The sequence below is a fragment of the Canis lupus genome, chromosome 37 (genome assembly GCF_048164855.1).
Source record: "Canis lupus baileyi chromosome 37, mCanLup2.hap1, whole genome shotgun sequence".
Lineage (NCBI taxonomy): Eukaryota > Metazoa > Chordata > Mammalia > Carnivora > Canidae > Canis > Canis lupus.
The window spans coordinates 24,695,334-24,723,219 of NC_132874.1; the positions used below are offsets into that span (position 1 = coordinate 24,695,334).

The 27,886-nt window shown below is 57.4% G+C and overlaps 1 protein-coding gene and 2 long non-coding RNA genes across 3 annotated transcripts; 1 reads left to right on the forward strand and 2 right to left on the reverse strand.

The window, feature by feature from the left end:
• Positions 1 to 3,900: 3,900 nt before the first annotated feature.
• Positions 3,901 to 9,416, reverse strand: FOXF2 (forkhead box F2). Its single transcript, XM_072813678.1, has 2 exons — positions 8,249 to 9,416; positions 3,901 to 4,816 (listed from the first exon to the last, which is right to left on the reverse strand). Exons 1-2 carry the CDS (start codon positions 9,414 to 9,416, stop codon positions 4,650 to 4,652), a joined length of 1,335 nt encoding a protein of 444 aa, XP_072669779.1. The 3' UTR covers positions 3,901 to 4,649.
• Positions 9,417 to 9,772: 356 nt separating this feature from the next.
• LOC140625956 (uncharacterized) lies at positions 9,773 to 14,186 on the forward strand. Its single transcript, XR_012025214.1, has 2 exons — positions 9,773 to 10,187; positions 12,470 to 14,186. It is a non-coding gene; the product is annotated as an uncharacterized lncRNA (long non-coding RNA).
• Positions 14,187 to 17,776: 3,590 nt separating this feature from the next.
• LOC140625957 (uncharacterized) lies at positions 17,777 to 20,682 on the reverse strand. The gene is made up of 2 exons (XR_012025215.1): positions 20,090 to 20,682; positions 17,777 to 18,039 (listed from the first exon to the last, which is right to left on the reverse strand). It is a non-coding gene; the product is annotated as an uncharacterized lncRNA (long non-coding RNA).
• Positions 20,683 to 27,886: the final 7,204 nt, after the last annotated feature.

Below are 27,886 nucleotides of genomic sequence, written 5' to 3' on the forward strand. Positions count from 1 at the left end.
TTGGCTAACTTGAAGCAGCGCGGGACGCTGCAGGTGCTCCGCGAGTCCCCGGAGGGGCCACGGAGGGGTCTGGGGGACAAGCCACTGCCTGGCCCGGCCACAGGCTCCTGCACCTCTTTGCCTCTGTCAGATGGCAGCTCCCAGGCTGCAAGAATAGGATGCCATCCTTGTGGAGGGAATGTTGTCGGGGACACAGCCTCCCCTCTCTCCCTCCCGCACACACTTAGGCCAGGAGCACTGACGAATCAGCACTGGGGTGGATGCGTCCCCCCCCCCCTCCGCCCCCGGGAACTGGAGACCTGAATATTTATCAGGTGGATTGCTGTGGACTCAGGCCACTCTGAACTCCAGAAGAACTTCCACGACTTTCATTTTTTTTTCCCCCGAAGATCTTGACGCCCATGTGCGGTGGCCCTCTCTGGCGGTGTTTTCCCTTGCTCAGATAGTGTTTCACAGGGGCAGGTTTGGTAAAATATATTTCCGTTCTGATATATTAAAATATATTTCCATTCTAAATAAGCTGGTGCCTGTTTTGAATTAATCGCCGTAATGCCAAGTAATTAGGTGTATACGAATCCAGCCGACGGTTTTTCCCCTTCGGGACGGGTGTGCTAATTCCATTCCATAGCATCCAGTGGCACGTCTATACTGTGCACCTGAAAATTTTCCCCAGAAATCCGACTTCCGGTTTCTAAGACGTAGATCAAGGTCGTTCTCCTTAAATTCTCTAGATGTTGCTGCAGCAGTTCAGAAAACTCGAGCATGCACAGCTAGAGAATTCACTTACTGCCCCAGAATCCAGGCAGAAGCCAAGTAAAACAAGTACGTGGGCCTTGCAGTCAGTGTCTTGCACAGATAGTAGCTGCCTCCAAGGATGGGAGTCCAGCTTCAAAGGCTGCTTGGTGAGCTTTGGGACACGGATTCATGAGATTTTTTTTTTTTTTTTTCTGAGACTCTTCCTCTCTAGACCTCTCCCTCTTTCCTCTCTGTTTCTTTCCCTCCCTCCGTCCCTCCCTCCTTCCCTCCCTCCCTCCTTGGGCCTCAGGCCTTCCCACCTTCCCATTTCCTCTCTCCCTCTATCTCTCTGTCTCTCTTCTCTCTGCCCGGCCCATTTGTGTTTAGGAATCACTATTTCTATACACGGAGATCACAGCTTCCTTTCTTTGCCTTCTCCGTGTCCCACTCTTAAAAGATTTTATAACTAATAAAAGATTTCTTTTCCTGCTTGCTCCCATCACCACCTCCTTTCATCTGGAGAATTCCAATATCATACTGTGTGTAAGCGCCTAGACTATTGCCCTACTGAGGCAGGTAGACGTTAGTGATCCCGCCTGACATTTCTTTGCAAACTTTACTGGAACAAAACACGAGGCCTCATTTTTGTGGACACTTTTTTCAGGTGCAGTGTTCAAAATTAGACTTTGCATTTTCCCAGGAATCAATCACAGAGGTATTTGGGTGGATAAACTGTTTTTTTGTTTGTTTTTGTTTTGTTTTGTTTTGTTTTGTTTAAAAAAATTTTTTTAGGGCAGCCCAAGTGGCTCAGCGGTTTAGCCCTGCCTTTGGCTCAGGGAGTGATCCTGGAGACCTGGGATCGAGTCCTGCGTCAGGCTCCCTGCATGGAGCCTGCTTCTCCCTCTGCTTCTCTCTCTCTCTCAAGAATAAATAAATAAAATCTTAAAAAATTAATAAAAAAATAAAAATTAAAAAAAAAACCCTTTAGATCTTTCCTTAACGAATTAATGGAGTGGCCTCAACACTCACCCATCTGAACCTTTATCCATTATTCGGACTGCCTTTCGAGGCCTGTAAGGTTTTCAAAGTGTGGATCCTGGACTAGCGCCATCAGCATGGCCTGGGAACTTATCAGGACTTTTGAGCCCCTCCCCGGACAGACTGAGTCAGAACCAGGGGTGGGTGGGGGGGTGGGTCCCCCTCCAAGTGGTTGCCATTGTGCCTGTATCTGCAATGCTGATGGCAGCTCTTATATGCGACCGAGACTTTAAAAGAAGTAGAATGGGGGCAGCCTGGCTGGCTCAGTCACAGAGCATGGGACTCTTGATCTCAGGGTCATGAGGTCGAGCCCCGCACTGGGTGTAGAGCTTAGTCCTCATGAAGAGAAAGACGTGAAATGAACCAAAAGCAGAAAACGTGGGTCGGACCCTTGATAGCCATGACCTGCTGCACATCTGTGAGTAGGACCAACACCCCACATGGCAGGGACGTGGAGAAGCACCCTAAGATGCATGGGGTTGCCCAGCTGTTCCCCACCCCATCGCTGCGCGCCGGGGCCTGCGCCGCTAGAGGGCACGCCAGCCCTTCCAAAGCCGGCACCCCCAGAGACTCCGCGCGTTTCTGTCTTTGAGGTCCTGTCATTCTCTGTATAAACAAGTTACGTTCAAGTGTTTAGGATATAAATTACGACCATGCCGGCTGCCTCGGAAGGAATGTAAACACAGCACTGTGGTCGGAGCAAACTCTGAAACTGACTTCATAATTTATAGCAGGCCCTTGTGTAGCTCAGTATAAAAGGGGGGAAAAAAAAAGCCCTGTGTGACTGCAAATATGATAATGGAGACACAAAAATACATGTTTAAATCACTGCTTAATTTTGGGAAATACAGAAAGGAAACCTAAGGATTAGGAAGACGGTTAAGACTTTTGAAAACAAGATGTTTTACTAACGAGACCGTCTTTGCACTTAAATTTACTCCGAGTACAGAACCCTCCTGTGTGAGATATCTGCGGAGTGGTATTACGTGCCTGGCAGCTGATGGGGGCGGGGGGAGGCCTTTTAGGGCATGAGAAACAAAGGTGAGTTTTCAAAAGCAAAAGCAAAAACACAAAACAGAATACAGGCCCTTGGCCCTCGGTCCTTGGTCCGCGGTCGGTAGGTTGGGGAAAGGATGACTGCGGGTTGAGAACCTTCCTGTTTCTGCTCAAATCGACTGTTGCCAGGGCTGCCCAGGATTTTGAAGGGCTGGTCAGAGGAGGGCAGGCTGGGGAGACAGCGGTCCTGCTGCCAGGTTGGCTTTAGGGTCCGTCTTTTGAACCCAGAGCTTTGGCAGCCGGGCCTGGTATCACCGACGGTTGGGGAAGCTTGGGGTGTGGAGCCCGGGCCCTGCGGGGATCCCTGAAGGAGACGCTTCGGTCAAAGAGGGGAAGGGCAGAGGTGGGGGTGGGTGGGATGCTCCTGCCAGGCGGTCTCAGCCACGCTTTGACTTGGGGGTGAGGACAGACAGCGCCTTTGGAGGAAGGTACCCGCCTCAGTTACCCTCCCAGGCCCGACCCCCGTTACCGCTCCACAGCCACCTCCCTCAGGACTCCTCAGGCTCTGACCACCGCCACCCACCACACAACGCCATCAGCGTCCCGCAAAACTGTGAGCGGCCGAGGGGGAGCCGGTCCCGTACTTTGGGCACCGACCCTTTGACCACCACTCAGCCCAGCCCGCGGTGGCGACTTTCCACCCTGCCCGTCACTCCCTGCCGCTGGGGAAGAGGAAGGAGCAAAAAGCAAAACCCTCCTTGGCCACAGGAAAGAGAACAAAAGGGGGCACAAAACTCGGTTTCCTCAAATCAGACTCATGCCTTCATTATCTTGCCTGGTTGGCTTTTAAGTTTCTTTCACCTTCTGGTTTTTGTTTAGCCAGAGAGAGCCAGGGTGAAGGAAAGAAAGAACAGAAAAAGTTCCTTCTTCTCTTTCTCTCCTGAGAAGACCCACAATCAGAACCTGGCCTGTGTTACTCAAGGCACAGACCCCACACCACGTCAATTATACAACTTGGAAAAAAAAAAAAAAAGCCCAACAGTGTAGAGTTGCATTGCTGGCTGGTGGAGGAGAAGAGAACCTGGTCATCCCAGGATTGCCCGCGGAGGAAACAGATCCCTAACGCAGCTATTTGTTATATATATTTTATTGAAAAAATTTTACATCAAAATAGTTTGGCAAACTGTAAAAGTATACATAAGTGCAAATATATCCTCCTTTTAAAATACAAGCGAAGTGTGAGTATACACGAAAAATCATAAAAATATCTTTAAAATATGGTGGTAGAAAACAACCTTGTAAAAAAAAAACGTTGTATTGTCACAATACTTGAAAACCGCTTTCTTAAACTAGACACGTTGCTTCTAAATACTTTCTTAATAATGTTCTTTGGCACCTGTGTCCAGACTTAGCGTCTGGAGAAACAGAACTCTCTTCCTCGGCTAGGCAACAAGATGAGGCTTCCTTGAAGTCTGGTGCTTAGCACTGCCTTTTGGAAAAGCACAAAAATTTTCATAGACGAAGAAAAAAACACACACACAACCTGCGTTTTTCAGACCCTGATGACTGAAGGTAATGAAGATCCCAGAGTTACATGTTTACGTTTTTCACGTGGTGACTTTTTACCGGCCCCGGCTAAAAAAGCCGAGTTCCCAGCTGGCTGTCTCCGTCGGGGAGCTGGCTGGTGTGGCTGTTGGGGGCCCTGCTTTGCCAGGGGCTGTCCTTCTACCGACGGGAGGCCAGTGTGCCGGCCAGCGCGGGCCGGGCGCTCTGGCTGGGTGACGGGCGTGCTACTTACTGCTGGTGCCACGGGCGCGTGGTGCGGGGTCCACGGCCGGCCACCCTGGCCCGCAGCGGGGACAGCAGAGAGGGCCCTCCATTCACATGACGCAGGGCTTGATATCCTGGCAGACGCTCTGGTGGTGGTGGTGGTGGTAGTAGGGTCCACTCGCAGACGGATGGAAAGAAGAAATGCCATTAAAGTTGAGGACAAAATCCTTTCTGTCACACACTGGGGTCGAGTGATGCTGGTATCGAGGCAGTCCCACTGAAAGAAGGAAGAAAAGAAAAACTTCAGAAACAGCCATCCGGCCGAGGACGGGCATCACCCCTCGGGTCCTAGTGTAACTCAGGCCTCGCTGTGCCCGGGGAGGGAAGGGAGGAGCCGTCGCGCTTCTGCCTGGTGCTGCACACCTGCCAGGGCAAGCCCACCTCTGGAGGCGGCTCCAGGTGCAGCCTGGGTCCCTCCCGGGAGGGGCCGCGGTCGCTGCTTGGATCCGACGCGCCGGCCCGCAGGCCCGGGGAGGCGCCCAGCAGAGGCCAGGCCCGGCCGGAGGCAGCGCCGTCTGCGCACCGCGGCTCCCGCGCCTGCGCCCGCCTCCCCACGCCGCCAGGCCGGTCGCAGGGGCTGCGCACTGCGCGGGGGATACCCGTCGTGCCAGAAGGCGGTGACGGAAAGCAGTCCCTCCGCAGGGAAGTGCGGGCGGCCCGAGGTCCCCGAGGTCGGGGCTCCAGTCGAGGAGCCGGGGCTGCAGGGGGCCCTGATGCCCTCCGTGGTGCCCTGGGCATAGCGGTGCTCACCCCGAGGTGCCCGAGGTCGGGGCTCCCTCGAAGAGCCGGGGTTTGCAGGGGCCCTGATGCCCTCCATGGGGCCCTGGACGCAGCGGTGCGCACCCCAAGGTCCCCGAGGTCGGGGCTCCAGTCGAGGAGCCGGGTTTGCAGGAGCCCTGATGCCCTCCGTGGTCGAGGAGCCGGGGCTGCAGGGGGCCCTGATGCCCTCCGTGGCGCCCTGGGTGCAGCGGTGCGCACCCCGAGGCGCCGGGCCGCGGGGACCCGGGCGGGGCGGGCCTGCAGGGCGCAGGAAGGCTGCCCGTCGCCTGCTCGGCCGCTCCCCGCCGGCCCCCAGCCGGACCCCCCGCCGCCCACTTTTGCTTTTGCTTTCCCGGCGCCTCAGGCCGCGCAGTCCCAGCGCAGGTCGGCCCCTGCCCCGCGTGGCTCCCGGGCCCCCGCCCTGGGCCGGCCGGCGCGTCTCGGAGCGGGAGCGCGGGGACACCGGGCAGGCGGCGGCAGGGGCACCGCGGGGCTCTCCGAGGCAGCAGCGGGTCACGCGCCCCGGGTTGCTCCAGGCCCCGCTCTCGGCCGCCCGGGCCCATCCCGCCGCAGCACGGCCCGCGCCAGCTCCGCGGCCCAGAGCTGGACCCCGCAGGGCCCCCGAGGCCGCCGCCAGCTGTTAGGGGACCAGGGGGACAAAGGCCCTCGGGCCTGAGCCAGGGGCGCGGGGCCTCCCCGGGCACGGGGCTTGGCCGCCCTTCGGGAGCGGGACGCGGCAGCCCGCGAGGCTGTGCGGGGAGGGAGGCGGCTCCTGCAGCCCCCGCCGGCCTCGGGCTTGCTCGGCCTGCGCGCTCCTCCCGGGGCCTGCGCGCTCCTCGCGGGGCCAGACGCGCTCCCGGCCGCGGACCCCAGGGCGGCGCGCTCCTCCACGCCCGCGGGCGCCCGCACCCAGCCTGCTCCAGCTCAGCCCCCACCTCTCACTCGCCGGGGATGCTGACCGGGACCGGGGAAGGAGGGGCAGAGCCGCCCGGTGGTGCTCGGCGTCAGTCAAGGCCTCCCCGGCGTCCCCAGGCTCTGCCCAAAAGCGCTCCAATTAAGGCCTCTCTGGCGTCCCCAGGCTCTGCCCAAAGGTGCCCCAGTCAAGGCCTCTCTGTGTCCCCAGGCTCTGCCCAAAGGTACCCCAATTAAGGCCTCTCCGTATCCCCAGGCTCTGCCCAAAGGCGCCCCAATTAAGGCCTCTCTGGTGTCCCCAGGCTCTGCCTAAAGGTGCCCCAGTCAAGGCCTCTCTGCGTCCCCAGGCTCTGCCCAAAGGTGCCCAGGTCAAGGCCTCTCCAGCGTCCCCAGGCTCTGCCCAAAGGTGCCCAGGTCAAGGCCGCCCTGGCGTCCCCAGACTCTGCTCAAAGGCCCCGGGAAGGCCGCTGCAGGAGCTGGGCCTGCTGGGCTCCGCCGTTTTGGTTCTCCCAAGCGTCCCATTTCCGGATTCCCGCATTTCAGGGACTTGTGGGTGCACCCGGGTGTGTTGGGTGGGGCGAGGGAGGCCTCAAAGAAGAACCACAAGTCTCTTTCCCGCGAGCTCTTTTGTTTTTAATTTTTAGGGTATGGTTTCAGGGCAGCTTCAAAACCTCAGAGTCTGGGTTCAAACTGCGTGGAGCACGCCCGGAGAGGGGGAACGGGGAATGGGGAACACCCGGAGGGCCGAGGGCAGGGCGGGGGAGAGGGGATCTGGGCGGCAGAGTGGGGGGAGTGGGCACCGCCTGGGCTGAGCGGTGATTGACAGCCAGTCCCAGGGGATTAAAAAAAATGAGAGGGAAAGGTCATCTGTATTGGTTACTTGTTGAAATTCCCATAAAAATTGAACAAGACTCTGCTCTCAGTGGGTTAAGTCAGGCTAAAATCCTCTCCGGTGTGGTCCTGCCGAGACTGTCTTTGTTTAGTTAACCTCTGAGACCCGCATTTAAAAGGCCTATTTGGGAAATTTCACCGTCCAGGGAACCAACATCTTTTGCCCATTTCTGGGCTTCCCGCCTCCCCTGAAGCTCTTGATCGCACGCTGATTCCCGAACCTCTCACGTTCGGCATCATCCCGTGAGCCTTTTGCAACTGAGGCAGGAGGTGAGCGTGAGCTAGAACGGCACCATCTGAGAGGCAGGTTAGCCTGATTTTAACGCGCAGCCTGTGGGTGCTTCCCAGAGAGGTTCCCTACGTCCGAGGGAGTTGATCTCCACGGTCCGAAAAACCTGGCTAAATATTCAAATTCCCTCCTCCACCCCGCCTGTCCCCTCCCACCTTTCATCGCCTTTGGCAAGTCAATAAATTCTCACAATCTCCGACCAACAAGGTTTACACCAGCAACGCCAGTGAGGCCCAAGAGGCCAGCACTTCTCAGGGGAGCCCCAAGGTGGGCCTCCGATCCTCGTGGCCTAGCTCGCACTGCACTGCTGCCATCAAGGCAGGTCTGCGGAGTTGGGAGGCCAGGGGCTCCCCAGAAGGCTGGTGCCCCTCTCCAGTGCTAACACCTCCCTCCTGTGCAAGAACCTGGGTCCCCCCGCCCCGTCCCCGCCCCGCGCAATCTGCTTTCTGCTCTGCTTCTCCCTCATTTCCCCTCCTGGCGACTGTTGCCCAGTTGCAACCGTTCTGCACCCGCAGCCTCGCCGTGCAGGACGCGTCCCTTCGGGGACGCTTGCTTTGGGAGGAAAGCACAGCAAAAGCAACTAAGCGGACCCACACAGGCGCGCAATGGGAAGCAGACGGCCCGCTCCCCCCCTCCACACCCCGCTCCAGGCCACATGCCTGCGCCCCAAGCTGGCCGCGGCGCGCGGGGCCCTCCGGGGAGCGCACCCGGGAGCGCAGGAGCGCGGGCCACTGGCGCGCGTCCCGCCGGTGCGCGCCCCCAGCCCCAGCCGCGGGCGCAGGGCCGCGCGTGCGTTACCTGGCAGGTCGTCGCGGGCGTTCTGGTGCAGGTAGCTCTGCTCCAGCGAGTAGGACGACACGCTCGCGTGCAGGCCGGCGGGGGCCGCGGGGCTGGCGCCGGGCGGCAGCGCGGGCGGCTGCTTGAGGTACGGCGAGGCGCCGGGCGAGCTCCAGTGCGCCGCGGGGCTGGTGTAGGGAGAGGGGCACTCGATGGCGCTCGCCACGGCCGGGGACGAGGGCACCGGGCTGCTGCTGCTGTCCGCGCCGTAGTCCCCGCCGCCGCCGCCGCCGCCGCCGCCCCCGCCGGGCCCCGCGGGCACCGGGCAGCTGGCCATGTAGGTGGAGCCCGGGCTGGGCGACATGTGCGGGACGTGGTGGTGGTGGTGGTGGTGCGGGTGCGCGTGCGGGTGCGCGTGCGGGTGCGCGTGGCCCGGGGCGCCGGCGCCGGCGTCGTAGCCCGCGGGCATCATGTCGAGGCCGCCGTAGCCGCCCTGCGCCGGGCACCCGAGCGGCGCCGCCGGGGGCGCCTGGAAGTCGAAGCCCTGCGGCAGCAGCGACGCCCCGAAGCCCAGGCCGCCGACCACGCGGTGGTACACGGGCTTGAGCGCCTGGCATTTCCGCCTGAAGCCGCGCGGCCGGCGGCGGAACGAGCCCTCCTCGAACATGAACTCGCTGGCCGGGTCGATGGTCCAGTAGTGGCCCTTGCCGGGCCGCCCGAGCCCCTTGGGCAGCTTGATGAAGCACTCGTTGAGCGAGAGGTTGTGGCGCACCGAGTTCTTCCAGCCCTGGTAGGCGCCGCGGAAGAAGGGGAAGCGCGCCTGCAGGAACTGGTAGATCTCGCTGAGCGTCAGGCGCTTGCTGGGCGAGCTCTGGATGGCCATGACGATGAGCGCGATGTACGAGTAGGGCGGCTTCTCGGGCCGCCGCAGCCCCGAGCTCGCCTTCCGGGCGCCGCCGCCCGCGCCGCCCGCGCCCCCCGCGCCCCCCGCGCCCTTGCAGGAGGCGCCGGCCGCGCTGGCGGCGGCGGCGGCGGCGGCGGCGGGCGCGCAGGAGGCGGAGGACGCGGGCGGCGGGGCGGCCTCCAGGGCGGCGGCGGGCGGGCTCCGCAGGGCGGCCTGGAGCGCGCCGGGGCCCGGGCTGCACGCGCGGCGGAGCGGGGCTGGCGGCGGCGCGCCCTCGGAGCTCATCTGGGGGCGGCGCGCGAGGCCGGGCGCGCGGAAGCCGGGGCTGCGCGGCCTCGCTCGGCGCCGCTGGGGCTCCGCTGCGGCTCCCGGGGGCGGCGGGCCGGGGGCAGCGCCCCGAGCATCCCTCCCGCGCGCCGCGGGCCGCGGAGCCGCGGAGCCGGGGCGGCCGGGCGGCGAGCGGGGGCCGCGGCGGGGACGAGCCCGACGTCTCCCTGCAGGAGCGCTCCTCGCTCTGTCTCTCGGACTTCCTCCCTCCCTCCCTCCCTCCCTCCGCTCCCTCCCTCCCTCCCTCCCTCCCTCCCTCCGCTCCCTCCCTCCACCCCCACCGCGCCCTGCCCCCTCCGCGCCGCGCGCCGCCCCGGGGAGGGCGCGGGGCCGCGGCGCTCCTCCCCCCTCCGGGCCGCCGGCGGGCTCCGGCTCTTATCTCGCCCGCGCGCGCGCCCCCCCTCTCCAGGGGCCCCGGGCCTCCCGGCTCCGCCCGGGGCCACGTTCCCGCTCGCCTCCCCACCCGCTGCGGACGCGGGAGCGCAGCCGGCCCGCGCCTGCCCGGCACGACCCGCATCCCCGGCGGGACCCACCCGGGCGGGCGGCGGCCCCCGGCGCGCGCCCCTCCCCGGGGACCCTGCGCCCCGCTCCTCCCTGCGCGCCCGGGGCCCACGGGGCTGGCCGCCCGGCCTGCTCTGCTGCCCCCGCCCCCCGTGCCCGCACTGACACCGCCCGTCACCTCCACTTAGACAGGACGGCCCTGCGCGCCCGGGGGCCCCGCGCCCAAAGGTAAAGTGCAACCGCCTCTCCTTCCGACAGGGCCCGGGAGCTCCGCGGCGCGCCCCGCGCGGCCCAGCCGAGCCGCGGCCCGACAGGGGCGCACCCGGGGACACACCCGGGAGGGGGGCAGGGGAGGGGAGGCAGACAGAGAAACCCAGCCGAGGTTTAGAGACCCTGGAAACGCAGTCGAATGGGAAGGATTCGCGTTCGCGTCGGTTTCCACTTCCCTCCCGTTTCCACTTGATGTTTTGTAAGGAAAGGACAAGGGAAAAAAATGCAGGAAGGGGAGCTGCCAGGGCTGAAGGAGAGCGGGAGGACTGAGGTAGCGGTCGGTGTTGGTGTTCAGTCCCCAAGGGGTGGGTGTGTAACTGTCCCCAGACTTAGGTCCCCCTGCCCCCGCTCGGGTGTGGTCCCGCTGTGCGGATCTACCTTAGGCAGGAGAACACTCCACCCGGTGCTGCTGATTCCTCCCCGAGTAAGAGAGGATGTGCCCTCCGGAGGAATCACTTCCAATGAGACCCGACAGTTAGTTATTGGATTACACGTGCAAGGAAATGTACTCTGACCGGGGACAGGGGCTGGAAGAGGGAGGAGGAGGGCCTGAGGCCTGGGAGCGGGCCGGGCCACACAGGGGCTGGTGCAGGAGGCCTACAGGGGACGCGAAGGGAGGCTGGGCTGCGCACACCTCTGCGTCTACTCTGACGGGACTAAGGTGCAACTGTGTGGGCTGGGGAGCCTGGGGGAGCAGTGGGAGGGGGGGAGCAAGAGGATCTGAGGTCCGTAGGGGATCCAGAGAAAGGCCAGAGAAAGAAGAGCCTTGCAACAGAACCAAGGCAGGGTTTGGGGGCGATGGCACTAGCTCTCTGTGCCCCTGGAGGTATCACACGGAGTATCTGCTCCCGGCTGAGTGTGCTGGGGAGGCTGTGGAAGCCCAGGGAGAGGGAGGAGTGGGAAGGGGGAGGCTGGGGGCTGGGCTGGGGCTGGCCCCAGACAGTGACCTGAAGTTGAGTGGAAGCAGGCTTTTTCCATCAAACCCTGCCTGGATACCACACACAGAGACCGAGTGTCAGTTTACTGCCCTGAGCCGGGCTCCTTTTCCCTAAGCTCCACAGTAATTAGACAAAGAAAACCTAAATTAGCTGAACAGGCGTCGACAGCTTCCTCCAGAGCACCCCTGGTACCTACATGGGAATGTGTCCGAAAATGGCTTGATTGTAGCCCAGAGTCAGCTAAGAAAACATGGCCAAAATGAACTCAGTTTACCGCTCATTTCCAATAGAAAAAAGAAACAAGTCAGTCTTTTCCGGATGGGATGTTTTGATTGAGTTGGGGTAGGGGCGTTTGCAGTTGCTTCTAACTTCTAACAATTTCTTTCTGAGTGACTTGGGGATGGGTCCCCATTTAGTTCAGGGTGTGTTTTTTTTTTTTTCCTCTTACCCCCTTTGGTCATTTTACATGGGATGATTTAAATGTAAATAAGTAAATATAGGAGTATATCGAGTGGGCTCCCTAAAATCAGTGCTTGGGTTTTCTGAAAAAAAATAAGTAAATCCAATAGAAGCTGCAGTGAGGAGGACAGATAGTAACTAAAAGGAGCCCCACCAACAGAGCCGTGTGTGTGTGTGTGTGTGTGTGTGTGTGTGTCTGTTTAGTGGGAAGAAAATTGGCCCAGGTGGAAGCATAAGGAAAAGGAAAGCAGTCGTCTCATTTGTAGGTGAGGGTTGGTGGACAGAAGATTTTTGGAAAATCTGGCAAGCACGTAAATATCCTTGTCACTGAAGTGTCCTGATGGTCCACACGTAGGAGTTCTATGTACATCGAATCCCAGGCCTCAAAAGTTTTTTTAGGACCCAGAGACTGAAGACTAAAAAGCACCAACCCTAAAATGCAAGGAAGGTTAGAATACCGGAGATTTTTAACGGCTCCCTTCCCTATCCAACCCAAGTGACAGCGGTATCCATTTCACCTACACTCTTCAAACGTGCGAGAAATCCCACCTGTGGTCTGCTGGGGGTCGCAGGAGGCTAGACATCCCGAGAAGGCAGTAGGCGTTGGGTCTTAGCTCCAGCCAGCAGCAGTTCTGTGGCCCTGAAGCCTGTTTCTCTCTGCAGGGGTCTAAACACTACCGTGCACTCCACAAAAATATGGAGGTGAAATGACAGTTATCTGGGCAGGAAGAGGCCCCCCATGTCAGGTTCTTTCTTGGAGACCCATTCTTGCCTGTTGGAAGTCCCCCTGACACAGACCCCCTAGGTCTAGAAATACTAAACCTCTGCATTTGTTCCTTACAGACTTCAGAGCTACAAGACTTTCCGCTCCTATCATGTCACCACCACGTGCTCTGAAAACAGTTCTCTCCCCTGAGCCAGAAGGAAGCCGGCTCGGGAGGACGAGAGGGCTGGCAAGTCACACCTGGGGAGGTGACAAAGCTGGCTGCCCTGGGGGGCCTGGGATGCCACACCAGGGACGCTGCCCCTCCCCGTGACTCTGTGTCAGTTGTGATCTGTCCAGGTCTTCCGGGCACGGGTCTTCTGCGGTAACAGACTGTGTCCAGTGCTTCGCCCCTGCCCCCCCCCCCCAAATATCGAAATTTCTGTTTAGGAGACAGTTTAAAAGGAAAGTTGTCTCGGAAACAGTCTTGCTTAGGACCGATCCCTCTCTCCGAGGTCCTTTCTTAGGATGGGGAGCCCTTCCCCGACTGGCTGTCATTGCTTTCTAAACGACAAAAAAACCCTGATTTGTTTTTTCTTTCACTGGAAGGCAAGGTGTGGTTCGTTAAAATGAAGGTAGACGCGCGCAGGCTGCTCCTTGCTTGGCCAGAAGCGCACAGCGTCGGGGGCAAACGGCCCCCCCACCCCCGCTCCGGCGCAGCGGAATGTAAACTTCGGGAAGATTCGGTTTCTCCGATTTTGTTTTGTAATCGGCGTTTTATTCTAGGAAATCTCTTCGTTATTGCGGTCGAAGTTTGATGTTCTTAGCATACTTCTCTGCTTCGCGGGTTCGACATGGACAGGCGCAGAGTAAACCAGGCGCAGAGGAACCCGGTCCCCGCGCATCCCTCCCGCCCCGAGCATCCCTCCCGCCCCCCCTCGGGAGCTGACCGCCGCCGGCCCCCCCTGCCCTGGCTGCAAAACCCGCGCGTGTAGAGGACTCTCGGCTCCCGTGAGGCCTTCCTAGGAGGGGAGCGTCGGCGTGTCTGGGGACCAAGGGCGGCCTGGAGCCTGCGCGCCCGGAGGCCCCTCAAACCACTTCAACTTCTGATAGAAAATCCGGCCGGCAGGGGGGAGGCCGGGAGAGAGGCCAGGGGGGATATCACATCCTTGCCCCTGTCTGCTCTTCCTCTTCTGCCCAGAAATCCCCCGACCTGCGGGTCTGAACACCAGCCCCCGACTCCAAGTGTGTATTTGGATAGATTTTTTTGCTCCCCACACACACGCCTGTCCCGGGCAGGGCTCTCTTCGCAGCCACCCTCCCGCGGAGGCTCCCCCTGGCCGGGGCCTGGCGCTGGGTATGACTGGGTGCCTCGCTAGGCCTGCCCGGAGGTGCTTGGAGCAAGGAAGAAGGGATCCAGTCCTGCAGAGCCCCGCGTAGAGACTGCGCCTCCACCTACTTCTGCACGTCGTCGCCGACCTCCTCGCCCTGGTGCCCTGCGGGCGGGAGATGCGACTTTGGGATGCTCCCGGGAGCAAGGCCGTGTGCCCGCAGGCCCTGCCCCGGTGCGGGCCTAGAGGGCCCAGGCAGGCCACCGACCTCTTGCATCCACAGCCTGCCGCCTTTATGGGTGGGACTTGCAAGAGGGGCTCCGTGCCGCGGATGGCATTGCTCCTAAAAGGCAGCCCTGATACCTGCCAGGAGGAGAGAAAGGGGTAGTGCTGGAAAAGACCGCGAGTGCGTTCCCCAAGGGGCAGGAATGGGTGGGCTCCTGGCAGCGCAGTAAATGGGAAAAGACTGTACCCCACATTCCCACCCTTGGGAGAAAAGAGGTGGAAATAAACGTGGGTGCTGGTGGCCCTCTGCGCATCGATTTGGCACCCACTCCTGCTGCTGGGAGGGAAGCCCCCCTCCCTCCCATGAGATAGAAACCGGTGGAACCAGGGCAGGAGCTCGGCCTCTTCCCCTGCACCCACCCTGGTTGCCTGGGAGGCCTCGCCCACTGCTTCTGCCCATCTACCCAGGCCCTGGAGGAGGGGGGCGGGCTGGAGCTGTGGGCCCACCAGGGCGACACCCTTGGGCTGGGAGGGCTTAGCTCAGGCCTAGCAGAGGAGGGTGCGCCCCAGGCTGGCGGGCTGCACCGGCCAGACGCACCCCGAACGCCCCCCGACGGAGGAACGACTGGGATGGGCCCTCTTGGGTCCATGGGCGGGGGCGCCCTGGAGCTCCCAACCCAGACGGGGTCGGCTTCATCTCCTTTCCGCTTACCCTCCCTTACCCCCAAATAAGTAACCCGGAGGGCAGCGAGCCCCGCGGGGCGCCGGGCCTTGCCCGAGGAGCCGGGAGGGATGGACTTCCTGGAGCATCAAAACTCCCCTCCTGTCCTCCCTGCTGGGCTCAGGATATGGGGCGCTTGCTTCTCTTCAGAAAAGGAAACGTAGCTCTTCCAAAAATATAAATCAGCGCTGACGTCCAAATATTTCTTTTGTCCTCCAGCATCCTCTGTGAGGATAAATAAAACGTGCTCGGCGCCCGGAGCCCGACTGGGGACCTCGGGCGCCCAGACGCCGCCTTGGAGGAGCTACTTTTCGGGAGCCCTCCCTCTCAGCCTCTCATCCGTCCCCCAGCACCCCCACCCCTCCTCCAGGCCTGCGGGCGGTCTGTGCTCTGGGAGGCGACGGGACCCTGGGTAGGGAGGGGGGCAGCTCTAGGCCACGGAGGGCGAAGGGCCCCCAAGGCTGTCGTGAGGGGACAGCCAGTGGACCCTGGGTAGGGAGGGGGGCAGCTCTAGGCCACGGAGGGCGAAGGGCCCCCAAGGCTGTCGTGAGGGGACAGCCAGTGGTTGTCGGTGCCGGGACAGGGGAGGGGACCCTGCGAGCAGGAGAGGGGCTCTCGGGGCCAGCGGAGGCCGCCTGCAGTCCTCCAAAGAGGCCCAGAAGCCGCCTCTGCAAGCTGGCCTTCCCAAGGAGCTAGCCGCCAGGTTCCCCACGGGCGTCCCCAACCCCAGGACGCCTCCTCTTAGAGGGGACCCCAGAGGAGCCGTGTATGGGGCCTCCACGACCCTGCATGGGGTATCTCGGGAGACTGCTGCCCAGGACAAAGAATGGGGCTTTTCAGCGTCAGAGGCTGTGGCCTGTCCTTGGCCTGGTCCAAGTGTTGACCTCCTGAGACCCTCGGGATGGCTTGGGCCGCGTCCTCTGCCCGGCGCCTCCGTCCGCCCTGCAGTTTGGGAGACGGACTGATGGATTCTCGCAGGGGCCTGGAGAAGGCTGGAGCAGCAGGAGGGCCGCTGGTGCCTCTGCGCCCCTGCTTCCCCTCCTGCTCCCCTACCCCCGGGAGGGGGAGCCCACCAGCCTTTCTCCTGCCAGCCCTCCCGCCCCCCAGTGAATCCCCCCGCGGCCTCCAAGCCTAAAGTGCTTCCGTGGCCGGGGTCCAGGCAAGAAGCAAGCCCCACCTGCCCGGCGCTGACCTGCGCGCCTTCCCCGCTGCCCTTCCCCTGCGCGAGCTCCCTCCCGGCCCCGCTTCCTCGGGCTGCGCGGTGGGGGCCCCGCCCGGCCACCCCTCGCCTCTCCAGGGGGGTCTTTATTGATGAGCTGCCTCCAAGCGCCCCGCCCAGGGCGTCCCAGAAGGGTTTAGACAATCCATCACCCAGCACTTCAGGAATGCTTCCTCCCTTTCAAACACCATCCTCGCACACCAGGCGGGCCGGGCGGGAGGGGCGCGCCCCGGAGAAGAAAGCAGCCGGACAGGCCGCGTCAGGCCATCCCGCAGCCTCTCGGAATCAGGGACTCACGCCAAAAACCTCTGCGGATGCTGAGCGCGGCCCACGTGGCCCCGTCCTCCGCCCTGCGCTTGGCCTCCCTGCAGGACCCCCGCCCCGGCCTGCCCGCCGGCTGGTGCGTGCGGGGGAGCCAGCGGCCTCGCCCGGGGCGGCGGGACCTGCTGTCGGGGGCTCCGGGAAGGCCGCGCACGCAGGCGGGGAACCCCGACCTCGCCCGCCCGGCTCCCGGGGCCCGCGCCCGAGAGGCCCGACTCCCTCCCGCTTCCGCTGGGTGGCGCCCGGCTCTCGGGAATCGCAGGCCGCCCGCAGCCCCGCCCGCCCCCGCTCCACCTGTCGGGGTTCCTGACGCCGCCGCCGGCCCGCACCGCAGCCCTGCAGCCCGCAGCTCAGCAGCCCCGCAGCCCTGCAGCACCGCAGCCCGGCACCCCGCAACCCCGCAGCCCTGCACCCTGCAGCTCAGCAGCCCTGCAGCCCCGCAGCCCTGCACCCCGCAACCCCACAGCCCTGCTCCCTGCAATTCAGCAGCTCAGCAGCCCCGCAGCCCTGCACCCCGCAACCCCACAGCCCTGCTCCCTGCAGCCCTGCAGCTCAGCAGCCCCGCAGCCCTGCACCCTGCAACTCAGCAGCCCTGCAGCCCCGCAACCCTGCACCCTGCAGCCCCACAGCCCTGAAGCTCCACAGCCCCGCTAACCCCGCAGCCCTGCACCCTGCAGCTCAGCAGCTCTGCAGCTCAGCAGCCCTGCAGCCCGCAACCCCGCAGCCCTGCTCTCTGCAGCCCCGCAGCTCAGCAGCCCCGCAGCCCTGCACCCTGCAACTCAGCAGCTCTGCAGCTCAGCAGCCCCGCAGCCCCGCAACCCCGCAGCCCTGCAGCTCCACAGCACCGCTAACCCCGCAGCCCCGCAGCCCTGCACCTCACAACCCTGCAGCTCCGCTAACCCCGCAGTCCCACATCTCAGCATCCCAGCAGCCCCACAGCCCTGAGGTCCCGCAGCTCAGCAGCCCCACAGCCCCGCAGCTCAGCAGCCCCGCAGCCCCGCAGCCCCGCAGCTCAGCAGCCCCATAGCTCAGGATCTCAGCAGCCCTGCAGCCCTGCAGCTCAGCAGCTCAGCAGCCCCGCAGCCCTGCAGCTCAACAGCCCCACAGCTCAGCAGCCCTGCAGCCCCGCAACCCGGCAGCCCTGCAGCTCCACAGCCCCGCTAACCTCGCAGCCCCGCAGCCCTGCACCCCGCAGTCCCGCATCTCAGCAGCCCAGCAGCCCCACAGCCCTGAGGTCCCGCAGCTACGCTGCCTGGCAGCTAAGCAACCCCGCAGCCCTGCAGTCCCACAGCTAAGCAGCTCCATAGCTCAGCATCTCAGCAGCCCCGCAGCTCCGAGGCCCTGCAGCTCAGCAGCCCCGCATCTCAGCAGCCCCGTGGCCCTGCAGCCCCGCAGCTCAACAGGCCCGAGGCCCCGCGGCCCCGCGGCCCACACCCCAGGTTCTTTCAGAAATTATCGCTTACCCGGTACTGGGCACTGGGTCGGCCACCTGAGGGGCACACTGTGCTGTTCCTATCCCCCACCCGTCAACACTTAAGAAAACAAGGTGCACACTGGGCGCTCGTCTATTGCAGTGCGCGCTCTCCGTTGCAAACACGCTAACACCGCGCTGAAGAAATTCAGAACTCAGTTCAATTATTGTGATTTTTTGAAGCAAGGGACAGAGGGGGGGTCTTCATGGGTGAGTTCCCACGCGGCGCTCTTGGGAAGCCAGTTCCCAGGGGGGTGCAGCAAGGTGCCCGGAGAAGGCGCTCTCCTGGCCGCAGACAGGCTCCTAGACCTCTGGCTCGCCTGCTCCAGCGCCGCAGGACCACAACCTTTCGCTTTTGTTATTTCTCACTGCTTTTGACGGAAGGAAGCCAAGCCGCTTCCTAAATTTGTGCTGGTGAAAGTCTGCAAAATAAAGAGAACTTTGGAGGTCCGTTTAGGGAAGGCTGCATAGGAGGGGAAGGGGATGAGCAGGGCAGGGGTGGACTTGGGTTGAGAAGGCCAGAGGCACTAGATTGAGAACCTGAGACCAAGTCAACCACTGGCCTTCCTCTGCCCTATGGTATCAGAAAGAACAGGGGTTTTTTTTTGTTGTTGTTTGTTTTTTTTTCTTTTAGGAAATATGGCATTCTGCAACTGCAACTGACTTGTATTTTAAAGACTCTAAAAATTAGATTTATTGAGACATAATTTCTATACAATAAAGCACATCCATTTATATGAAAAAAGTTGAGGTCTTCTTTTTCTCTTGAAAATTTCTCATGAAATTTTCTCATGAAAATTTTCATAGTACAGAGAAGTTATACAATAAGCCTTCTCTTCAATACCCCTCACCTGCATTTAACAATGATCAAGATTTTGACATCCTTGCTCCATTTTTATTTTCTCTTTCTATTTTCATCTCTTGCTGAAATATTATAGGGCAAATCCAGACATTGAGCTTTAAGAGTGCAACTATTACTCCCTAACACACCCACCAGCTCTAGCCCTCTCATACCTAAAATGACATTTTGGTGCAGACAAGCACACTTCCTTGGGGAGATTTGAAATAGGGCAGGAACATTGTCCTGGATGTGTATCTTACAAACAGAACCCTCCATCCTGCTACTCTGTCCACTCAAGTGACTTGCAGCCCTAAATATCTCGGCTTTCTCCTGGCTGCTGGAACTGCCAAGAAGTTGACAAACTCTCCCTCCTGCAGTCTCGCTGGGGCTGGGTGTGTGCTTTAGCAGTAAGCTGTGAAAAGGGGTGCAGCCATTCGTTCAGTGGCCAGAGTTAACCCTACACTGTCTCCATCCATGCACATCAGGTCACGCATGCAGTATTAAATTTATTGCAAAATCACACGTGGCCTTTAAATATATCTGTTCCTCTGTATGTGTGTGTATGTTTATCCATGTGGGCCATGTAGTAGTTTCTGAGTCATTTACTCAGACAGTGCCTAGTGAGGGAAGAGTTTTTCATACTGTTTGGAAGGGCCCGTGAGAAGGTTTTGGACTCTCCTGGAGGACAAAAGAGGTCCTGAGAGGTGGACCAGGTGGCATTGGTTTGCCTGTATCTCCAACCTCCAGTCCACACACTAAGACTTTGTACAAAGATTTCAGAAATATTTCCTATAGATTTTTTTTCTGTCCCCCCCCCCCCCAAGTAATACGTGTTAGCTTTGTTCTTAGCATTTCCCCTCACCCTCAGGGCAACCCTAAGCAGATGAATCGTGGTGTGGAGATCTTAGTAGCCTCAGATTTTGACAACTGCACAATTGCACCTGGTCCTGATGACCTTGAGTAAGTATTAGAGCTTCAATTCCTACTTTTTTTTGGTAAAATGGAAGTAATATTAAAAATTTAAAAACAATGCCTCTCCTTGCGATGATCATAAAGATGAAATGAAACTTGTAGAAGTACTAACATTGTGACCTATACACTTGTATCCTGTTCTTTCTTGTTGGCCCAATGCAGCAAAAGCACCTTTTGGTTTTAAGGTACTTCTGTAAGTTTTATGCGGACTCGGGACCTTTCTTTCCGCGGGCAATCTTTTCAATGCTTGTTTGGCTTTGTCCCTAATAAGGAAATGATGGTGGGCCCATTGCCTACAGGTTCAAGTCTGCAACCCTCTGCGGGCTGGGGGCTCGGGTCTGGGGCAGGCGCAGGCTGCGGGGGGCGCTGGGTGGCTCCGCAGGAAGGGAGAGTAATGCGGGGGTGGGGAGGTGGGGGGCCGGTTCCCGGAGGCTAGATCGCGCAGCTGCTGCGGGCATCCGGCTGGTTCGCAGCACCCGGGCCTGGACGCACGCCCTGCAGTGTGCGGGGGGGGTCAAGGCCGGTGGCCGAAGCCCAAAAAGCCCGGCTCGGTGACCAGGCGCGGGGTGCGTGTGCGGTCCAGGCCCCGCGGGGTAGGGGCCCGAGCCTGGGGCCCAGCGCCCGCCTGACCCCGTTAGGCCAGCGGATGGTTGACTCACCGGGGGGTCGGGCCACCGACAGCTGATTTGCACTGGAAACCTGCGCGATCCCATATGGAAAAGCAGGAACGTGCGGAGGAGACACTTGCCTGTGCGCTGCTGCTTGAGCTGCAAAGGCGCCGGGGACCTGGGCCGCCGCAGAGCAGCCCCCGCCGCCTGCTTGCTTTGGGTGGAGATTCCCTGGGCCTGTGCAACAGGCTTGCGGGAGGCGGGGAGGCGGCCAGGGGGTCCCCAGCTCTCCCTTGGCCCCAGGTGGCAGGGCCAGGGCGCCGCACCCCGACTCCGCCCCGCGGGGCTCCCGAAGCTCCGACTCGGGAAATGCGCCCTGCCCCTGGAGACACCGGGTCCGAGACGCTTTCCGCGCGTGGAGTGTTCTGCCGTGGATCTCCTGGCCCGGGCGCCCCGCGCGCTGGTTGCCTGGCCCTGAGCAAGGCGCTTCCCTGTTCCCGACGTCAGTGCTGTCATGCCTGTGGTTGGGATCCTGACCCTAGCGGGGGCCGACGGCCTCGCAGCGCGGGGTGAAGGATGCAGGCTGCGCCCGCCCTGGCCCAGGCCCTCGGACGCGGTACCCCGGTGGCTCAGCGCGGCCGGACCGCTCGGGGTGGAGGGCCTGCGGGGCGGGGCGGGGACCGGGGTGGCTTGGGGGCGCGGGGCGCGGGGATGCGGGGGGAGCCCACACCGCTTTCCAGGTGGCTGCGACCCCGGGGAGGGGGGAGCTCCGCGGAGGGGTGGCTTGGGGACGCGGGGCAGGGATGGGGGGAGCGCACAGAGCGGAGGGGTGCCTCGGGGGTGCGGGCACGGCTTTCCAGGGGGCTGCGACGGGGGTGGGGGGTCCGCGGCGCGGGGCAGGGATGCGGGGCGCAGGGATGGGGGGGAGCGCACAGAGCGGTTCCAGGGGGGAAGGGGGCTCCCTGGCGGGGTGGCTCCTGGACGCGGGGCAGGGATGAAGGGCGCAGGGATGCGGGGGAAGTGCACAGAGCGGTTCCAGGTGGCTGCGACCCCGGGGGGTGGGGGAGGGTAGGGTCCGGGGTGGCTCACGGGCGCGTGGACGCGGGGGGAGCGCGCACAGCTTTCCAGGTGGCTGCGACCCCGGGGGGAGGGGTCCGCGGCGGGGTGGCTGGGGGGGAGGGCGCCGGGCAGGGATGCGGGGCGCAGGGATGCGGGGGAGCGCACAGAGCGGTTCCAGGGGCTGCGACCCCGGGGTGGAGGGGGGCGTCCGCGGCGGGGTGACACGGACTTGGGGAGCGCGCACGGCCGCAGCCACGACCCGTGTCCAAATGGCGCTGGGAAGGGGCAGGCGACCCCCGGCCTAGCGGGGCTGTGGGCTCCGGTGGGCGCGGAGCCTCCCGCGGGGCGGGCGCGGGGGCGGCAGGTGCGCAGCCTCCAAGGAGAGAAAAGCGCAAGGGCAGGGCGGGAGCAAGGCGGAGGCGGAGGCTTGAGGGGCCCCCGCGCTCGCAGGCTTCTGGCGGGAGCCGGGCCGGGACCTCCGCAGCCCCCGGCAGGTGAGGCTAGGCCGCGCCCCGCTGTGCGTCCTCCCCGAGTAGAAACCCCGAAGCCCTTTAACAGCCAGTTAAACAAATCGTTCACAGAAGCCCTTACTCTTTAAACGACCTGCTGCAAAATAGGTTTCCTTTCCTCTGGTTCTTTCCCTTCCTTCCTTGCATTACTGGTTTGGGCAGCCAATGTTGCGCCTCCCGGTTGGTGGCCAGAGTGTCCTTGTATGTGATTTTGCTGTCTAATCGCCAGGATCCACAGGACTTTCCCTATCAGCATGGATCTAGGGTAGAGTCAGAATTTTATCTCCCCAATCGGAGGGATAATATATTTTTGGAAAAAGCGACTGTGCCTTTTGTTTGGCTCTTGCTGGCTGTGGGCTAGGCCCCGCAGTCACTAGTGGGGTGTCCCTGCTCAGAAAGCCTAATGAGAGACGCAGCTGTGACTAGCTCTTGGCTTTGAAAAAAGACTGGCCTACTTGGCGAGTCAGATATCACCTATTTACGTGTCAAGCCTCTGGAGTTAAAATGTTCAGAATTTGGAAAACTGTGGGTTTTCATTTGTCAACTTTTCATTCAGCGCAAAAGGGGGCTCAGTTTTTTTTTTTTTTTCTTTCTCCATCGAAAGGAAAAGCTGTTTGAAGACAGGAAAATTTTAAACTAAACCTCCAGGGCCCATGTCACGGAACAAAATGGGTGTGGAAAGTAAAACGGGCCAACAGGCCAGACAGGGTTTTGGGAGGGAGCCTGGGAGAGGCAGGAGGATTAGGCCTTTTGGACAGTGATGCCCCGCTGAGTAGGGTGACGCTGCGTTTGCTGACCTGTGCTGGTGCAAAGTACAGGGGTAGGCAGTGACAGATTCTCTTAGGGGCGCTTTCCATCTGGGACAATAGGCTAAATATCTCCCGCCTCTGGTTGTTCTGTGTAGATGGAGGGTGTAGGCACGAGGCTGAGGCTGAGGGAATTGGCCCTGCTGAGCTCAGCAAAAATGGAATTTAAGGAACTTGTTTTGTGGATTCTATCCCTAAACACTTCCGCAGTTGGAGGGCTCTCAGAAAAGGGCTGAGCCTGAAGTCTTCTCCACTATAAATCAGTTACAAAAAATGTACTTGAATTGGTGCGCATTTTATGAGCTAGACTTAACAAAAGGGACAGAAACGTAGATGCATATAGCAGGTAAGTATGATGAGAATTTGTGTGTGTGGTTGTGATGTTTTTTTTTTTTTTTGGCTTTTCATTTTCTGACGTTATGGATTATGTGTAGATCCATAGTAATGTGAGAATAATACGTAATTTTGAGTTCTTGAATTCATTTTAATGTATTCCTTTTCCCTTTCTGACTAGGAAATTGTTTCAAGATCAAGGTTGATTGATATCTGGACTTTAGATATTTCTACAAAGTGAAGACCAGAGTTGGGTAGTAGAGGTATCACGCCTTAAAAATATTTTTCCTGGCCTATGTTACTTATTCATTTTCTTTATTTTTTATTTCCTTTTCTTATACAATGACTTAGTGCAATTTACTTTCATACCTGGACTTAGAAGTGGAATTTCAGTTGACAAGAGTGGAATAAATCATGTCACTCAAATAATGTGGGGAATTTCATTTGCATCATTATAGTTACCTTCATGGCATCTACTTCTTACTGCTTTAATACTACTTTAAGAAAAGGATTAAACTTTGAAAATGTAAATGATTTTAGAATATTCCAAGTTTCACTTTTAGTTTTTGTGCGATAACTTACATTGTATTTGCTTATGATTTACCTTGTCTTTTTTTAGAGAACTTGAACAATTTAGTGAAAGTCTATTAGCCTTCCCATTAATCCTCTAAAGAGAGAGGTAAACACATCTTTTCTCTTTGAAAGTATAAAAATGGAGTCTTTGGAAGATTAAAAGTAAACCCTAAGGACAATCCAGTTTGACACTTTCATTAATTACCGGGAGCCTCAAAAGAAAGCAGTGTGTCAGGGAATGGTACAAAAATGTACTGAAAGAATCCTTACTATATCTGGAGAACTTTCCAGATATATGTTTCTTGGGCAGCCCGGGTGGCTCAGCGGTTTAGCACCACCTTCAGCCCAGGGCGTGATCCTGGGTCCCTGGATGAGTCGTGCATTGGGCTCCCTGCATGGAGCCTGCTTCTCCCTCTGCCTGTGTCTCTGCCTCTCTCTCTCTGTGTCTCTCATGGATAAATAAATAAAATCTTAAAAAAAAAAAAGATACATGTTTCTTTGGTTTGCCTGGCATCTTTTCCTTCCTTTTGTTGGTGACAACATCTCCGTATCCTTAAGTGTATCCTCCCACTCACTGTCATGCTGGTATAGTCACGCTGTTATGACACCCCCAGATGTGGGGTGGGCATGTGACCTAGGCCTGTCTATACCACACATCCTTTGGCCCTTGTGGTTGTCCAAGCACAGGCAACTCAACCTCGGTCACTTAGTATCCTCTGGGATTGCCCATAAAGATAAAAAGGAGGCTTACTCTTTTCTCTCCTGGATCAGGAATCCTAAGGATACATCCTTGGAGTTTTTTGTGACCATCTTGTCACTTCCCTGGCTCCTTGATGGGAAGCCTACTTACAAGAGAAGAGAACCAGAACCAGCCCCCGAAGGAAGCAAAGGAGATAGAGTATGGGCTAACAACACTGCTGGAAGCTGGGAGCTGCCCAGGCCCTGGGAGTCTCTTTTAATCAGCCAATTCCTCTCTTCCACAAACTTTTTCTTTCTTTCTTTTTTTAAAGATTTTATTTATTTATTCATGAGAGACAACAGAGCGAGAGGCAGAGACACAGGCAGAGGGAGAAGCAGGCTCCCTGTGGGGAGCCCGACATGGGACTTGATCTGAGCCAAAGGCAGATGCTCAACCACTGAGCCATCCAGGCGCCCCCACAAACTACTTTCAAGTGCTATTCTGTCCTGGGCACCGCACTAGATGCTGGGGAAACATTCAGGGGAAGACAAAGTCTTTGCTTTCAAAACTTAAGTTTGAGAGATGGATTGACAACTAAGTATACAAAAAACCCTTTCAGACAAAAGAAAATGGTATGAAGACAGACCATTACCAAGTTAGTACATAGATGAGAAACTTGCTGATGGTCGTGTAAAAGAGGAAAATAGCCCTTCTAGGGTAAATAATCTTTACCCTTCTAGGTTCTGTGGCTGAGGCCACTCCCCTCCCTATGATAAAAGACAGACTGAGAGAAGAAAAAACAAACAAAAAACCAATGACATATATGCCTCTTGTATACATGGGAGAGACCTAGGAAAACTGAGCAGCTCCCTGAAATGGTCCCAGCCGCCACTTTAACTATCATCTAAAGCTAAAAGCAAAAAAAAAAAAAAAAAAAAAAGATTTTGAGGGAGGTTGGAGCCAGTTGTGGGAGATCATCAGGGGAAGCACAGTAAACAAGGATAAGTTTGTCATGCAGATTTAAATAGGCACTTCCTCCAATGCTAAGAGTTTCTTGAGATTTAAGTCCTACTCTCCCCCATAGGAGAGGGGAGCACTTACAAATGGAGATTTCCCTTATAAATGCAAATGTACCTTACAAAGGGTGACTTGTGCTCAGTTTTCAGAGCTTTTCCTGAATCTGTTACTTTTCTTTTTGTTTTTAAGATTTATTTATTTATTTATTTGAGATAAAGAGAGAGATGGGGTGGGGGGGAGGGCAGAGGGAGAGGGAGAGAGAAACTAAAGCAGACTCAGCTCTGAGCGTGGAGCCCTACTCAAGGCCTGAACTCACAACCCCAAGATCAGACCTGAGCTGAACCAAGAGTCAGACACTTTAATTAACTGTGCCACCCAGGCACCCTTGTGTCTGCTGTTTCTTAAAAATAATCAGGTCAACCTAATCCTTATGTCAAAGTGGCATATTTTGGGGTGGTTTATGCTTCTCTTCAGTAATGCATGATGATAATGTAACTGGGAGGTGCAATAGAGAAATGGGTGTTGGGGGTCACTCAGAAGAGCCCTCCCTAGGGTGAGATGGATCTGAGACTTGATAACTGAAAGCAGCCAGCTATAGGAAGATCTGGGTCAATTTAACAGAAGGCATAAAGTCCCCAAGGAATGATCTTGGGACATTTGAAGGATTTCAAGAGGACCAGGGTGCCTGAACTGACATTCTTGACTCTAGGTGCCAGATGTTCAGAATGAGAGAGACAGTGCTAATAGATAGTGATCAGGTTTGACACCTGGGCTCTTCTTTCTTAGGTATTCACCCCTGCAAACACCTACCATTCTGTTAGTGGCCATATGACATTGCCACAGACATTTTACAATACGGCGTGATAACAGCCACGTGACTTTCTTCAGTTTTCCATGAGGCACTCCTGTTTTAGTGACATATGTTTATAGATATGCCAATTGTTCTCATTTTAACCACAGAGTCACATGAATCCTAAACTCAGTAGGCACTGAAGTCTGACGTCAGGATTAGTATAGGTACATGACAGAGTGGAAGAAATTCTTGTTGAGCTCAGCACTGTTCAAATGATGGCAGGTCATGCATGCAGGACTGGAACTGAGAATGCTGGAGGAAGACCTGTGTAGGGTCAAGGGGAGTTGGGCCCTGGTTAAGAGGATGAAGATGACACTCATGATAAAAAGATGACGGAGTGAGGAGCATTTGGCTTAAAAAAGCTGAAGAGGGATTTTACTTGTGGTCTTCAGGTGAAACTTTCATTGAAAATCAAAAGTGGGGTGTGCCCGGGAGGATCAAGAGTTTAGCATCTGCCTTCAGCTCAGGTCATGATCCCAGGGTCCTGGGATTGAGCCCTGCATCAGCCTCTCTGCTCAGTGGGGAGCCTGCTTCTCCCTCTCCCTCTGCTGCCACTTCCCCTGCTTGTGTGCCCTCTCTTGTCAAATAAATAAATGAAATGTTAAAAAAATAAGAAGATAAAAAGTGGTTGATTGAGTTTTTAATCTATAGTGAAAGGAAACCAAGAATGGTATCAATTAGGATGGTTTAGGCTGCAAGGAAGAGAAATCCTTACCGATACACTAATCGTATTATCTCATGTACCTGGGAGTCTCAGTGTAGGGCAGGTTTGGGAGCTGGTTGTGTTAGTAGCTCAATCATATCAACTCAATGATCTATTTTTCTACTCTGCCAGCCACAGAATCCGCTTCATCCTAACTTGTTTATGTTTTGGTTGGAAGATAGCATCAGCTGCTGCTGTATGTAGGCTTTGCTGTTTGCATTCAGAAGAATATGTATGTATATATATTCTTTATATAAAAAGAATTCTTTATATATATAAATATAAAGTCTATATCTATCTATCTATCTATCTATCTATCTATCTATCTATCTATCTATATAAAGTCTTCTCTTCCAACAATGAAATGAAAGTGCTCCTTTCTTCATCTTTTAGGGCCAGTGTAGAGCCTGTGTATCTCTCTGGATCAGGAACAGTGCCCAGCAGAATGTCATTCATGGGGCATGTAAGCCAGTCATAGGCAAATACCATGGGGTTGATTGGGGCTACTTAGGCTACCTCTCTGGAGACCTAAATTACATGGTCTCATGGGTCTCACATGTGTCAGGAGATTAAGAAATGAAATATGGATTCTTTATGAAAGAAGGAAGGGGAAATGCATATAGAATAGAAAGTATACCTTTAGGCTAAGTATAAGGAAGAGTAATCTAATATAGATGATTTTAAATATTAGGAAAATGTAGCATGAAAAGATATGAAATCTCTTAAAAATTATAGTGTTCTATTTGTCTGAAACTATATCTCTGATCCAGTCTGAGTGTGGAGGCATGGTGGGGTAGGAGCATTTCCATTTTAGAGTTAACTGAGATGCTGCTCAGGAATTTGAGAGTGTCACCTCAGGGGTTTGGATGTAGTATTTAAGAATGAGGTGTATGGCACTCTATTTTTAAACAGTGATTCATATGTATGTAGTGTGGCCTGTCAGCTGAGCTCTATTTGGAAACTATTGATAATGAATACAAAATAAAAAAATATATATATTTTTAAGTACATAAGGAACATTCACAAAAATTGACCATGTTCTAGGCCACAAAGGAAGTCTCAAAAAATTCCAAAGAATTAGCATCCTATGAACCATATTCACTTACTGAAACACAATAAGTTTAGGTGTCCTTTATAACAAGGACATAGAAAGGATAATCTAAAAAACACATTTGGGAGTGTATTTTTCAAAGTATGAAATAATGATGGAATTAGAAAGCTTATCAGAAGGGAAATCATGAAATACTGAGAGCTGATGACCAAGAAAGCACTCTACCCTGAAGTGCAGGTAAAGCATTACCTAAAGGGAAATTTAT

Bases quoted from the DNA above. Each gene is read 5' to 3' on its own strand.
- FOXF2 (XM_072813678.1), bottom strand. From the start codon at position 9,416: ATGAGCTCCGAGGGCGCGCCGCCGCCAGCCCCGCTCCGCCGCGCGTGC. The intron at 4,817-8,248 runs GTAACGCACGCG...TCCTTCTTTCAG, and splicing joins CGCCCGCGACGACCTGCCAG to TGGGACTGCCTCGATACCAG.